This window comes from Triplophysa rosa, linkage group LG16 (genome assembly GCF_024868665.1).
Source record: "Triplophysa rosa linkage group LG16, Trosa_1v2, whole genome shotgun sequence".
NCBI lineage: Eukaryota > Metazoa > Chordata > Actinopteri > Cypriniformes > Nemacheilidae > Triplophysa > Triplophysa rosa.
In genome coordinates this window covers 6425774-6441397 of record NC_079905.1, presented here as the reverse complement: position 1 = coordinate 6441397, position 15624 = coordinate 6425774, and the positions used below count along the sequence as shown (strand labels likewise).

The following is a 15624-nucleotide window of genomic DNA, read 5'->3' as shown; positions in this document are numbered from 1 at the left end:
CGATGGCATGATAAAAGTCTTTTAAAAGTCACTACCAATAATCAAATCTTACTGAAGTGAGATGACTTCTTAGCATCCGTTCGTTCTGCATTTGATGTGACCACACAACAACAACTAATAATAATAATAATAACAATAATGATATCTCAAACTGTTGTTTTAAAAACGCTGTGAAACTGCACTATTTATGAAAGACTTATATTTATTGTTTGGACATTTTTGGGGGGTTACGTTTTTTAAATTTCATTATTATTATTATTATTATATATTACTTATTATTAAGTTACTGTTTTGAATATGAGTTATTTTGTAATGAATTAATTTCGTGATTATTATGTTCCAACGCCCAAATTCAACATAATATCCCCATACACTCAGATCAGCAGATCGAGACATTTCGAGCAATGTTATTGGTTAAGTCTGTGTCTTTTTCCGGGACCAATAAGGCGCGAATTCATCCCAGGTTACACTGGCTTTCCATCACTGAGGTTTTAATAGTAAGTAAATGTAAAAAAAGGAGATAAAGAGAACACCTTTTGGAAATACGAGAAATATAAATATATTACAGTATCACGCTGGAATCCAAGTTTTACAAGTCCGTTGAACTTCAGCGTTTGTTCGCAGGTCAGCCACACGCGGATTTGTCTCTTCAAACCTCCATTGATCTTTCATACGGCGAAAAGCAATGGCAGACAAACCAATTTGGGAGCAAATCGGTTCGGGGTTTGTGCAACACTACTATCAGCAGTTTGATACAGATCGCGTGAAGCTCGCCGATCTCTATGTAAGTTTAACACGTGGTGGGTTAAACACTGCGAGTACATAAATGTCTGAACCTGTTTGTCCTCTTAAAAGTGATGCACTTTGAAAACTATATTTTTTATTGTTCATGTGGCTTGGATTACGTTGTGAAATCTTTATCATGTTTGGTTGTATTAACGTTATTCCGATTCTCTCTAGACCGATGCGTCTTGTTTAACCTGGGAAGGGGAGGGATTTCAAGGAAAGGCTGCAATCATGACCAAACTAAACGTAAGTTGTTTATTGAATAATGTCATCCATGATCAATATGCCAGTTCCACAGTTTCTAAATGATTAAATACTGACTCGTAACTCTTGATTTTAAGTCAAATAACAAAATGTGTATGTTTACAGAGCCTTCCCTTTCAGACCATTCAACACATCATCACAGCTCAAGACCATCACCCAACTCCAGACAACTGTGTTATGAGTATGGTCATGGGCCAGCTCAAAGTAAGATTTTATTCTTAGATACATTTTAAAGAGTTGAGTATCAAAAAGCGTTTAATAATTGATAATGAAGGACAGTTCACGGACTGAAAATATAAGACAGCGTCCAGTTGTTTTTCTGATTCATTAATATTTGTTTGTTCTTTGGAATTATACCAATGCTATAAAACATAATCCTGTAAACATGTAGGTTATAAAAACTAAAACACTGACATTTGCTTACATTTTTTACAGGCGGATCAAGACCAAGTTATGGGCTTTCAACAGGTCTTTTTGCTGAAGAATGTAGATAATAAGTGGGTCTGTACCAATGACATGTTCAGATTAGCTCTTCATAACTTTGGCGCATAGTTTAAAACTTGTTCAAGTATTAACAGTCCGGGCAACCTTTGTATGGGGCAGTTACACATTTTACATTCAAACGTGTTTTCTTCCTCCTTTTCAAACTCTCTTTCCTGTCCATTATTATCTCCAGATACATTTTCAAAACAACTGTTTATTATTGTTATGTGTTGTAGCATGTACTGTGTTAATGAATCAGAACTGATGATAATAATAAATCTGATTTTCATTGTGTATTTGTGTGACTAATTGCTCATTAGGCATTGATGAAAAAATATGTTTGAATACTTTGAATTATTGACAAAAACATATACATTGAATATAACTTCCAACAAACAAAAGCACTAAATGGGCATCAGACTACTAGAAAATGGCATCTTGACATTTATGCATTTGGCAGACAAGCGATTTACATTGCATTAACCTATACATTTGTTTCTAAGATTGTGCAATCCCCTGGGATCGAACCCATGACCCTGTTAGCCCCATGCTCTTACCACTGAGCTACAGGAAAGCTGCCATGAAATGTTATATTATTTTTGTGTCAGTGGTGCTTCATTCATTTTATAGTTTCATTTTATGTTCAATCTTATATCTTGTCAAGGTGTTAGTGCTCATTCATTCATTAATGCTAAAGTGATGTTTCTAACATTTACAGGCAACTGATCATTTATTATTGTAGACTAGCTAATGCTAATATAAAATTAGGTTATACATGCTCAGAAGTGGTGTGGAGTTTATAAAGAATATTTAACATATTCTAAAAATATCTATCAGATTATAAATCAAAATAATAAAAAATTCCCATGAGAAGTTTCATTCTAAGTGGCTTTTAGTATGAATATTGTAAAAGGGGGAGGAGCACTCTATATGCCCTAACTTTCGATGGAAATTGTCAATGGGTGAAATCAGTGGTGTAGTCTAGTTTTTTGTAGGGAGTATACTCTGATTTCCCCCCAGCCTACTCACCCGTCCTAGGTAGACAACCCATATATAAGCACCACCACACTCACGAATGCATAAAGTATGCCTCTATATTTAATCAAGAGCATTCTGAAAGATTTATTGCAAGCAAGATTTCAATAGCTAATGACAGCTGGGGGGACATGCTGGTTTTGTTTATCGCTGTCTAGTTACATTAAGCCTTCGATGGTATATGTATACAACCCCCAAAGCACAGGTTTGATCAGATGGCAATTTTCAATCCATATTTGTGATCCATGTGAAAACCCAGCAATAAAGACTTTAATTTGTGATATACTATTTCTGCATGAACCCACTCTGCTAAAAAAAATAATATAACATCAATTCTATTGGTTTACTGTTACCACAAATTTTATTTTACAAAATTAAAAAATTGTGGGCATTAATGGGTGTTCTATTGATCCCCATCTGCATCTCCTGTGTTTTGGGCAGGGTTCTATTATTTTTTTCAGCAGGGCAACCAACATAACGTAAAGAATAATCTGCGGAAGTATAATTTTTAGATTTTTATACAGTTTTGACTGAATAAGGCCATGTCAAAGATTCATATTGAAATAATGCTTGAAATAAATGGTTAAAATCAAACTCTGATGCCTAGTTTTCACACACTGGGTCACACTTATGAGTGCAAGTTTCGCCTATTATTGACATTGGTAGTTAACTTTAATAATTAACAATGAACATTTGTGCAGTTTTATCAAGTATCTGTTGCACTTATAGATTGCTGCCGGTGTCTAGCCTGACTTTCACAAGGCTGTCCAGGAGTTCTCATCTCTTATCATCTAAAACAATTATATAGCCTACATTGTAGTATAAGTTATCTCTCCCTTTCTCCCTCATTTATTGATTCACCACACAAACTAACGTTTGTGAAGTTGGCTAATTAGATTATGCCAACAATGCTCTAACAGTTATGTTAATTATAACAAATATCCTAATTTTATTAAAGAATACGCAGTGGTTTAAAAAGTGGGGGTGGGTTATCAGCAGAAAGTATAATACAACGGCGAACACAGTACGCGAATGCGACCACGGTACGCTGTCGCGACGGAGGGGGACCCGCATACAGCGGAGCATGAGCCTCGTCGGACTCATTTTCTGTAACACTTGCTACAGCGTCACCCGAAGCGCCAGTAGCTACATGGGCGGCAGGCTTACGAAAACACTGAGAAATAGTGTAGTTTAAATGCTTGCCTTTCATGATCTCCTGGGTGCACCAATGGTCCAAACGTCACTTTTCTGACTCAAAATGATGTTCTTACGTATCCTCGCGCTTTTTTTAAGAGGGCAGGCCTGTACGAAAATTCTTGATCTTTTCTATATTTACTTCCAAACAATATGTTTTTAGAAAATAAATTAATATTGAATCAATTTAGCCTAGTTGGATACACTGTATAAAAGAATAGAATAGCTTTTTATTGTCATTGTAGTCAGAGCAAACAACGAGATTCTTATATCCTAAAAGATATGATCTGTTAAATTGTTTTACATTTTGATATCCACAGTATGTATGTATAAGCTCTGTGGCTCTAGGGGAATGCCCTCTTACTAGAAGTCTGATAATTAATATTTGTAAATAAAAAAACTACTGACAACACGTAAACAGCAAACGTAATGTGATAATTAAACAGAAAACAAAGTTACTTACTAAATTAGTCTTTCCATGCCATTTTAACTTTGACTTTCATAACAGAAGTACTTCTATCTTTAAATAATTAAAACGTTGTTCATTACAAAATGTGACCCTGCTTGTGAAAACACAGCAAGTCCTACAAAAAAACATCCTACAGAATATTCTATGAAAATATAACAATATTTTCAATACTGACTGAATAATACCAACATCTTAGTGAAATTAATGCTTGAAATTATCTTTGATGCTTGTTATCTAATAATCAATTCGATTATTAGACTTTAGCCTGGGTTTTCACAGGGTCACAAATGTTTACATGCTGATCAATAATGCTAAATGTAGATAAAAACGTTATGGTTAATAAAATATCACAAATCTGGTTGAAATGTTGGAGACATATAGCAAATAGTAAACAGACTGACGGATACAAATGCTTCAATATTTACTGCATTTTGTTTACTGTTGTGTGTCCATTTACCTGCTCTGCGTGTCTGCACTAGTGTTGTTAAAAGAAGCACGTGTTTGCTGCTCTTCATGCGCGCGCCGTCTTTGGCGGGAGAGAAGCAGCACGCGCAGAGCGGAAAGGGTTCAAATGAAGCGCGTTTGGCGCTAAATAAAGATATTAGAGGATATAGCGGCAAAAGATCAATTACATAAATGTTCCTGAGAGCGCGCGTGATGTGATTCTCCGTTGTGTAGACGCGCGGCTCAATTTAAACAACCAAAATATTCAAACACCGGACCGCGGACCGCCAATTGAGGAAGACCTGTGTACACGTAGAGCTGCGTCTGAATTCGCCCACTTGTTCACTCATGCATTGTTCACTATATAACGAATGCTAGATAGTCCACTATATGGGGAAGTGAATGAAAATGAGTGAACAATTTCGGACACTGACGTAATATTCGACTTGATGCGGCGCCGCAAGATCCGACATGCGGATGACATGAAGTACCGCGAGAGCGATTCGAAACCAAACATTTTATGGTTTTTCGAATGGCTCTCGCGGTACTTTGATGTCATCCGCCTGTCGGATCTTGCGGCGCCGCATCAAGTCGAACAAGCCTATAGCCTTCGTCTGACAGTACTGTCGCGGACATTCGACATAACGCTTATATTACACCTGTGTGGCTTTATGGATTGTTTTGTAAACTGGTAATGTTCATTTTTACATTATTTGTCACGTTTATTATAGGCTATTAGTTTTTAAAAAGAGAACAAAACAAATATTTGCCACGTTTATTTACTATTAGATTTATTAAGTTTAATAAAATTACTTATTTAAAATAAAACACTGCTATATATTTAACATTCAAATTTAATCTGTTTATTCTCAAAAAGTAGAAAATAACTGTCAACAAGAACAAACACAAGTGTATAAACGTACATTCGTGGCATTAACGGTCACTCACTCTCATCCAGCTGATTCTAATCAGACGTTTGATTCGCGTTGTATCATGGGAAATATAAGTGAGCGAGTGTACATCGGATGTAAACTCAAAATCAGAATGCATTGTGGGTAAAAATTGTAAAAAATGTAGGTAATGAGTTGTTTACTCAGAATTCGGACAACACTTCAAAATGTCGGACACCCGGTATAGTGCACTATAGGCTATAGGAGATAGGGGGCGAATTCAGACACGGCTGAAGACTACACCACTGGGTGAAATAAAGCTGCACATTTCAGGGCACTTCGGTGGGTCTTCAAGTAAATTCTGGCAAGTTCAATAATGTAGCTGACCAAAAAACTAGTTGGCATGAGCATTGAAGACAAAACAATGTGTGTCATGAATGTCACTGCAAACTGACTACACCATTTAACACCAAGTTAACACAATTTTTGACCATGTGATCATCACAATTAATTTTTCTAAATGAGGTTTGTTTCTTTACCCCAACCAGCACAAGAAGTGACAATACAAAAATGTAAATTAATTTTAACCAGTAACACAAATTGCCATATTTAACAAAATGCTATTACAAAGCTAATATTTGTTGGCAAAAAATTACCAGCAATAATTGTTTTTCTATAGACGGTTTCAGCATAAACAAACGTTATGTGAACAAAACTTAACTTCTGGTAGATCTCCACAAAGAATCAAGAACAGTTGAGTAGTTTTATAAATTGAATAAATTGTTATATTATAACCAAACACAGACCGGAAGTTAACTTCAGGCCAGGCGTGTGCGTCCAATGAAGCCGTCTATAGTACAACAGCTGAACACCTTGCATTTGAAAATGAAGTATACCTGCCTACAGTACATTTGAACGCCCTGCATCCTTAACGCTTCGAATGGTCTGCTCTTTGCATCGAGTAGGGCATAATAATCTTCAATTTCAATAAAATACATCCTATATGTTATCGTGAATAGATGGCATAAGTGTTTTATGAAAATTTGTGTTATTTTTATTATATATATATATATATATATATATATATATATATTAGGGCTGTCAAAAGATTAATCACGATTAATCGCATCCAGAATAAAAGTTTGTGTTTACATAATATTTATCTGTTTACTGCATAATAATTTTGTATTTATTAACACATACACATCCATGCATATATTTAAGAAAAATCTAAATATTAATAAACATTTATATATAATTTCAATTATTGGTAAATATAAATAAATCCATGTAAATATTACCTAAATATGTATACTTGTGTATGTGTTTGTATTTATAAATACAAAATTAATAAGCACAGTACATAGACATATGTTATGTAAACACAAACTTTTATTCTGGATGCGATTAATCACGATTAATCTTTTGACAGCCCTAATATATATATATAACTTTTAAATCAACTAATATAAATACTTGTTTTTTCATGTTAGACAATTTTCGATAACTCAATAAAAATTTTATTTGCTTTTAAAAGCGCATTTTGGAGTTGAGAAGACAAGATTGAAAAATTTGTTAGCTGTTCTGCGCTTTTGAACCTGATAAAGATGAACACATGTTTTGCAAAATAAAAAATGCATCGATTAAAAAAAGTGGCAATTCTGTCATAAAAAAACGTGCTATGTTAAAGTACGATGGTCGATAAAGTAATATTTGAAATATTTGTATTTTATCTAATTAAAAAAATCAAATGTTCACTAGAATTTGCACAAAAATATGATGTCGAAGCTTAGAAATATTTACTTTCACATTTTTCTTTAATAAATAACGTAAAGTTAATGTAAAACTTATTGCGACGAATAGTAGCCAATGATCAAACCTTTCATTTAAATGTGCTAAATCCTGTATTATTTATTTGTGTATTTAATACAAAAACAGACCATGAACTGAATAGTAACAAATTTCAAAAACTTGTAGCGTTAGCTATATGTTTTTCGTCTATTGGTTGAAGAGCAGTGGTGTGATATGACTTCACCGATTAGAGACCGCCCATCTTGTGCTGTTGCCCAGTAACCAGATGACTGCTCAGAGCGCCCTCTAGTGGCTAAGCCTGTACATTACAAGCATTGCGCCCCCTTCTGGCCAGACCATTTCTAAATAAAGGCTTGTTTATGTTGAACCTTTGAAAAACTGCAACTAATCACATTCTGAGTAGTTAACGACCGAAAAGTTGGACATGACCCTCTACGTGATGACCACTTAGAACCATCGCGATTCCTACACAACAAAGTTTTTCCAGCTCAAGCGTACTTTATTCTGATTGGATAAGACAGGCAGTATGATCATTTTGACCCGACGTCACTTCCCAGTTGTTCAATGCGCCATTTTCTCGACGCTAAACGGCAAGCACAATAAATGAGTCCTAGTTCTAAAATCTGACAATAACGCTCCATTCATTTAGTTCATGTTTGAGAGTGCAGATTAATTGTTGGAACATCCTATTGGGCTTCCACGTCCTCTATCATCGTTTTTTTGCGCACGGATCGGTGAAAGTAACAAAAACCCCTCCCAGAATCGGTGTGGCGCTGAAAAAAGGTAATATCCTCACAATTAGATAGCAGTGAGAGAGAACATTAGCTACTGCTTACAGTCGTAGCTGGCTCGGTATGACGGCGTGGTGCGCGGGAAGTACAACGAAGCCCACTGAAATTATTTTATGACATCACTGCGTTATTTAGAAACGCGCTGCTCGGGAAAAAGCTGTTGTTATGAGATGCGAATTCATGCTTGGATAGGAAACGCTCGATTATTTACAGTATCCAATATACGAATTATATTGCACAACCTCGTGATTTGAATGTAGAACTCTTGGTGTGGTTTGACTGATGCTGATACATATTTCGGTTGTGCAAAATGAGATATTCGACCGAGCACATGTATGCTATGCAAATGGTAACTTCTGCAGGGATTTGTCTGATATGGGGGATAGATGTGGCATATGGCCACACAGTATCTGTCGGCGAAGTTGCTTGTTTTTTTGTGTCCAACTTGTGAATGTTGCGTTGTATTTGGCTAGTGATTATTGTAATTTTAGCTGGTTTTTCATCGTTTTATTGTGACGTGTTTTGGAGTAAAACATTTTCGTTGTACATCACGTTGATATCAGATTGTGTTATGCATGTTAAACAGGAAGATATGGGAAGCTCACTTGCGTCACTAAAATTAACCTTTGTTTTACAAATGGTAATCAATCTGCCCAAAAAGGTTACTACTATTTTATTATGATAAAATCACGGTTAATTTTCCTAAGGGGTGACGTTATTTTTATAACAGTTAAGCACACCACATTCTCTTTACAACAAATATATATTCAGTGTATACGTAGTAAAACCATGGTTTAATTTATTTTTCTTTAGTTTATTTATGCAAATTAAAGTTGTATAAGGTATTGCAGTTACTGTAATTTAATAACAGTCATCTTTGATACTCACAATGGCGTTGATTGTGAACATAATTAAAATGTCTAATTGCAATTATACCATGCACTGTAATATCAAAAACTATTACTGTTCTTTATTTTCTTTATACCAATAATACAATGTTTTTACAATAAAACGTTTATACTGTAATATCTTTCTTTGTTCTTTTCACTTTGGGGTTAAATATGAAATTTGACCTAGTTTTTAGACCGCTCATGAATTATGTATTACAAGAGTTTAGTGGCTGGTATAGACCAATTTTAAAGTACAATGCATGTGTACATTATGTCACAACTGAAAATATACTTATCTAGAGTGTCTTTTGATGTTTGAGCATAAAATAATTTAAAACTCTTCACATGAAAGACCAGAGAAGTATAGAAATTCATTACATAGATAAAGCTGAATTTTACTAATTCGGGTAACAGATTAAATGAAATTGGATCCCTTGTTCAGACAGTTTTGTTAATATCTGCTATATCTATATCGGTTGCCATAGTAATGAAATTGAGAGATTTTATTTTACTACAAGAACGGAGTGTGTTAAACTGTTAGTATTTAATGTTATATGCAGGCAGAAAACTGGTGTTTTCTCTATTCATGAGGCATGAGAGACAGTATATTTGGGGATATATTTGCTCACTCATTCAGATTGTTCAATCTATTGCTGTGCATTGTGTACAATGTTACCTATGTGCTCAGAATAACTCTGATCAGAGTTCAGGTGTGAAATGCATTTAAAAATATATACTTTTTGTTTGTGATTAGAATTGAATTTGGTTTGTTTTTGTATTCCTGCTGTCCAGACTACAAATCCAAATGGATTTAAATGAGCTACGCTGACAAATATGATTCACTGACTTAAATCCTATCATGCAATATTGATGTATATGATAGAAGACCAGTCTGTATAGACTACAATATTCATGTTTTCAAACAGAAACCAAAGTGATTATTTTTCAGGTGTGGGACCATGTACCAGTTTCCGGTCAGAGGGTTGGAAAAGATCCGTAGAACAAGAAGGAAAGTAAAAAACATTCTTGGAGAAATCGGACTTGAAGAATGTCTTAGTTTAGGCCAGGTATGTTTGCTTTGGAAGTCTGCATGCAACGAAACACGACAAATCAGAACTGAAATTATGTGCGCAAAATACTTTCTCTTATATTACATTATGTAGTAAAATAACTTTTCTTTATTTCTCTTTTGTTTATAGGAGCTTCAGGAATATTTCCCAGGGGACAATATTTTTGATGCCACAGACTGGAACAGTTTATCTGATGGATATGATGGCCGGTGGAAAAAGAAGGTGATCTTTAAATCTTCACTATGTAATTAAGCTGTTAACCATGTTTGAACAGTGATGTTTTATAAATGTGTGACTAACCAGGCCGCCATCTTTATTATCAGTGGGACTATCGGACGCAAGGATTGTGCTGCAGCTTGTGTCAGTTCTCTACCAAGTCATGGCATACATACAAAATCCATATTCAGCGATACCACGATGAAGAGGAGCGTCTGTGCAGACTTACGACCTGTACTTCCTGCCCATTTATAGCCCACCCCAGAGCAGTGTTCAGGCACTGCAGATTGTTCCATGCAGAGGACACACCATTCGAATCTCCTGCAGTCCCCCAGTTGCCTCCAAAAGCAGGAAGTGGCAGTATATTTCAGTGTCGAAAATGTCACATGCAAGATACTCTTCTGTACAGTGTGAAAAAACACGTCCTCCTTTATCATTACACAGCCACCTTGAATAAATATGCTGGGCAGAGATCGGAGAGAGACCTCTTATCCCTTGGAGACACATCTCAGAAATTCTACTGCAAGAGATGTTACGTGTCAGCTGAGACATCGGAACACTTACTGTATCATCTTCTGACTTCAGAAAAGCACAAGGAGCTGGACGTGCACATCAGAGCTCTAATTTGCGAAACTGAAAGTACGAAACAATACCTGGCCCTCGCACCAAAATCCCAAGCAGCTTCTGCTGTCATAATGATGAAGGATCAGCCTTCAGCGACCTCTACTCTGAGTGCTGTTGGGGTGGAAAACAGTGGAGTGCTTGCTGCTTCAGGAACCAACCAAGCATTTCTTCCCACTCAAGCTTCGGCCCTAGTTCAACTTGCAAGTGCCGAAGCAAAGGGTTTACTAAGGCCTGGAGTACCAATTGCGATTCAGAACAACCTAATTTCACCTGCATCTGCAGTGCCGCCTGCACCAAACGGCATTCCTTCCCACCAGATCAGAATGAGCGCCCCTGGTCAACTGCAACCTCGTCAAATTGTCCTTCCACCAGGCGTTCGCCTTAACGTACCTGTCGTTAGACCGCAAGGCTCTCAGTCCCTCATCGTTACTCCAAGATTACACTTAAATCAGCCCACCGCTGGAGGAACCATGCTTACTTCTCAGTCCCTTTTGAGTCACTTGGTCCCCACAGGCAACAAAGTCGATGGCTTGCCCACCTACACTCTTGCACCTTTGCAGGTCTTATCGGTTCAGGGAAATAACACCCAAGGAGGCAACAAAGCGCCACTGCCTGTGTCCCAGAACACCCCACCAGCTCAGCAAAACAAGCAAAACCCTTCTCTGCCACCCCCCAAGCAAGCCAAGAAATGGATCACGTGTCCTATTTGCAATGAGCTTTTCCCATCTGACATCTACGACTCCCATCCAGAGGTTCACAAAGACTATTCTAAAATGCCCAAGCTTGGTCTGGCCGCCCGTGCTTCTTTTTTGAAAAAGATGCCAGACAAGACGGTGAAATGCCTGACGTGTAAGATCTTGATATCGGAAAGGGGCGTTTTTGAACATCTGCTTCACGGCATGACCTGCTTATTTTGTACTGGGCTGTTTTACTCCATCAGGCAGCTCGTTGACCATATGCAGTCTGATCACGATGTGACCCAGAAGAACAACTGTGAATTCATGAGGCGAGAGTACCGACTTTACACCGACGATTCAGGGAATCTGCTTTTCCCTTATTTTGACATCAGGACCACAGCCCCGAAACTAATAATGGGTGATAAAGAGCTCAATCTTGCGTTGGTCACCAACTCCCTTGATCTGATCTTTGTGAAGATGTTGCCCAACAATCCTCAGGCAATTTGCAATGCGCCCACGCCCAATTCGAATAACACTGAGTGCCCCTTCTGCTCTGAGAAGCTCCCGAGCAAAGAATTGTATCACATGCACCTCAAAGAAAAGCATTTCATTGTGCCCACTCTGCATGCCATACTTAAAACTCCATCATACAGATGCCTTTACTGTGGAGGTGTGTACACAGGGAAGACCACTACCAAGGCCATCATTGTCCATTTATCTAAGTGTCGCTGTGCACCTAAGGGTCTCAAAGATGCTGAGAAAACGAGTTCTGGACTAGCTGTTACTCCTATACCAAACAGAGCTGTAGTATCATACCCAGCTCATCCGAAACAGATTAGTGGACCAACCCCAGCTTCAGTCCAACCTTCCGTTCCTGCCGTACAACTGCCAGAGACGGAAGCAGAGATACAGAGCAAGTTGCGACTGGAAATAGCCTTCAGAGAAGCTATGGAGGCAAATAGGAGAGAGCGAGAAGAACGGTTGGCAAGGAAAAAGCAACTAGAGAAAGAAAGATTAGCTGCAATTACGGTCCCTACACCTGAAGTCGTCATTGATCCCTCTGTAAAATTCACGTTGGATCCAGCTGGAATAGAGTTGCGTTCATTTGATGATCGACGTGAATTTGTCAACAAATACTTTAATACACAGCCTTACCCGCTCAAAAAGGAGGTCACTGCCCTGAGTGGCCGGTTACTGCTAAACAAAAGCGATGTTTCCTGCCAGTTCAGCAAGCAACGTACCAAATGTATGAGACACTTGCAGAAAAACAAGGCCATGATACTTCTAGGCTTCAACATGGCAGAGTTGATGAAAGTTAATCATAATCTTCTTATTCCCGAGATTGAGCCGGAAAAGATAGCCACCGTGACGGAAGATTCAGAGGTGGGGATGGAGCAAGAGTAGCTTCCCAATCGTAAGGACAATGCAAATTTTACCAAGTACCTAAACTGTTAGTTTGTACTTAAAATGCAAATGCAAAATATGTTCCACTCTGAATCCAGTGTTAATGAACTGAGGTAAAACTTGAGAGGATGAAACAGAAATAATATGTTCTAGTTTGGCTGCTGTTCATCAATGTTTGTGAATACTTGTGTAGTTTGTTTGTTTTAGCTTTTCATATTAAAACATTTAAAATGATAAATGCATTTAAAGCATGTTACATTGTTTCATGTAAGTTTATTAACTTGAAGAAGATTCTTTGATTTCATAGCCTAGTTCTACAATTGAAAACTTAGATGTTTGTGAAGTTGTACCTTTTTTTGTTTGCCAAACCAACATTTTGACCTTTGTTGGAACCTTTGAAGCATTTATCAAGTTAACCATCTTCTTTCTATGTTATACCATGTATCTTCATATAACTCACTTCCATGTATTGTCAGATACGTTCTATCATGCCTTATTCTTTTATAAATATAGTATTTAAATGATGTTTCGACAGATTTGCCAAGACTTTTTCTATTTAGTATAAATGAATGCTGCTTACATGACATTCTTTCAAGTAATATTAGAGTTTTGGAAAGTGATTTGATTGCAGTAACATACATTTTACAAAATATTTGTAAGCATCAGGACATGGAAACTCATTTTATTTCACCAGTTCAATATTGAACATTTTGTCAAAGCTTACATCAAATACAGTTTCTTATTTAAAGTAAATTCTGTCATCATTTACTCACCCTCTTGTCATTTCAAACCTTTATGAGATATTTTGAAGAATGTTGGTAACCGAACAGCACTGGACCCCATTCAATACTATTGTATGGACACAAAACCAATGCAAGTGAATGGGGTCCAGTTAACAACATTTTTCAAAATATCTTTTGTACTCCGTGCAAAAAGTCTAACAGATTTGAAATGACAAGAGGGTGAGTAAATGATGACAGCATTTCTATTTTTGGGCAAACTATCACTTTAAACCAGTAAAAAGGTTCACATATATCATAAGAAGTTCAATTATTATTTTACATACAGTGCCAAAACTTTAGGATTACTTGTTTATTTTGCATTTAAGAATAATAGTCCTAAATATGACAAAACTTTTGGAATGATGTTGTGACAAACTTTTCACCAAACGTTTAACCAACTTTTTTTAAAGTATCACCTGTTATTTAATCAGAAGATCCCAGGTGTGCTAGACTCTTATTGGCTGCATTCATACATTTCTCAAATTTTTAAAAAGGTTTTGTAAAGAAATACACAATTGGCAATTCATTTACAACACATGCCCCATGTGTGTTGGGATGAAAATGTTTGTAAGATCATAAGAAATGTTTCAATAAACCGAGTAGTGTAGCATGGCTACTTTGAAAAATTAGCTAAAATATAACGGGGTTGACCAGGGCCCGTATTCACAAAACATCTTAAGGCTAAAAGTAGCTCCTAACTTGCTGATTTAGGTGAAACTTAAAAATAATGAGTGTGTGTCCTAAATTTAGGACTCCTAATTTTTTGTGCTAAGAGTATTTCACAAAGCGTTTTAGCACTAAAACTAGCTCCTAAAACTGTGAGACGTTAGGAGTAGTGAAGAGGACTTCACTAAGAGTCACAAAGACCAACTCACAACAATCCTAAAATGGCTGTAACACTGGCAGTCTACCTTGAAACTTAAACATTTTAGAAAGATTTCATGACAATGAGCTCAACCATAAAGACTACTAATATCTGCTAACTGTTAATGAGACAGACAAAATGCTTACAATTAGCTGAACATTTACTTTATATGAACATATAGTTTATTTGCACAAGATAACTCCTTTTTTAAAATAATTCAAAAATCATGTTTATTGTGTTTTGTTGTATTTGTTAGCTGTATTTTTTAAAAGTTATTGTTACTCAATAAAAAACAAACAATTTGATTAATATTAATTGGAATGCACAATAAAAACTTGAATTTTGATGAGTTATCTGTTTTTGTAAATGAACTCTTCACTTGTTGAATTAGTAATTTAGTGTATATTTTATCTTAATTTGAATACGGCAATAAATATTAAAACATTTTATTTGAATATGACTACATTTTTGTTTTAAGATCTTAATTTAAATATGTCAGCATGAGACCTCATACTATAATATTTCTATGATTAAATGACTGACAGAGACCAATCCTCTATCAGCCAATCACTGTGGTCATAGTCAGTAAACTTGCTGACATCATCCATAGCAACGAGGTCAACCCCGCCCTTTTTCTTAGCTTAACATTTATTTCTGTTCCTTAGTAAAAGTTGCTCTCAGCAGCACTGTGAATAGGTTTTAAGTGGAAACTCTTAACTAAAACGTTTACTGCTGTTTAGGAGAGCTCTTAGTGTTAAGATAAAATGTTTTGTGAATAGGGGTGTGTAGGTTAACATATAACAATATACAGCAATTAATGCTATAACCACTTTTGATGTACTACATACAAGCAACATATTTTTTAATATAGGCTACTACTGATTATTTTTCATATTTGTAATACATGTAACTCAAATTTATGTGAACA

The 15624-nt window shown here is 36.2% G+C and overlaps 2 protein-coding genes across 2 annotated transcripts; both read left to right on the top strand.

Annotated features, from left to right (window-relative positions):
• Positions 1-323: 323 nt before the first annotated feature.
• Positions 324-1829, top strand: nutf2l (nuclear transport factor 2, like). Its single transcript, XM_057355157.1, has 5 exons — positions 324-497; positions 625-784; positions 961-1032; positions 1156-1254; positions 1486-1829. Exons 2-5 carry the CDS (start codon positions 686-688, stop codon positions 1600-1602), a joined length of 387 nt encoding a protein of 128 aa, XP_057211140.1. The 5' UTR covers positions 324-497; positions 625-685; the 3' UTR covers positions 1603-1829.
• Positions 1830-7911: 6082 nt separating this feature from the next.
• Positions 7912-15016, top strand: adnp2b (ADNP homeobox 2b). Its single transcript, XM_057355452.1, has 4 exons — positions 7912-8160; positions 10008-10125; positions 10258-10350; positions 10452-15016. The coding sequence occupies exons 2-4, from the start codon at positions 10018-10020 to the stop codon at positions 13047-13049; spliced, it is 2799 nt and encodes a 932-aa protein (XP_057211435.1). The 5' UTR covers positions 7912-8160; positions 10008-10017; the 3' UTR covers positions 13050-15016.
• Positions 15017-15624: the final 608 nt, after the last annotated feature.

Coding starts and splice junctions, on each gene's coding strand:
- nutf2l (XM_057355157.1), top strand. CDS start 686: ATGGCAGACAAACCAATTTGGGAGCAAATCGGTTCGGGGTTTGTGCAA. Junction 785..960: donor TGAAGCTCGCCGATCTCTAT/GTAAGTTTAACA, acceptor GATTCTCTCTAG/ACCGATGCGTCTTGTTTAAC. Junction 1,033..1,155: donor CAATCATGACCAAACTAAAC/GTAAGTTGTTTA, acceptor GTATGTTTACAG/AGCCTTCCCTTTCAGACCAT.
- adnp2b (XM_057355452.1), top strand. CDS start 10,018: ATGTACCAGTTTCCGGTCAGAGGGTTGGAAAAGATCCGTAGAACAAGA. Junction 10,126..10,257: donor AATGTCTTAGTTTAGGCCAG/GTATGTTTGCTT, acceptor TTTTGTTTATAG/GAGCTTCAGGAATATTTCCC. Junction 10,351..10,451: donor ATGGCCGGTGGAAAAAGAAG/GTGATCTTTAAA, acceptor CTTTATTATCAG/TGGGACTATCGGACGCAAGG.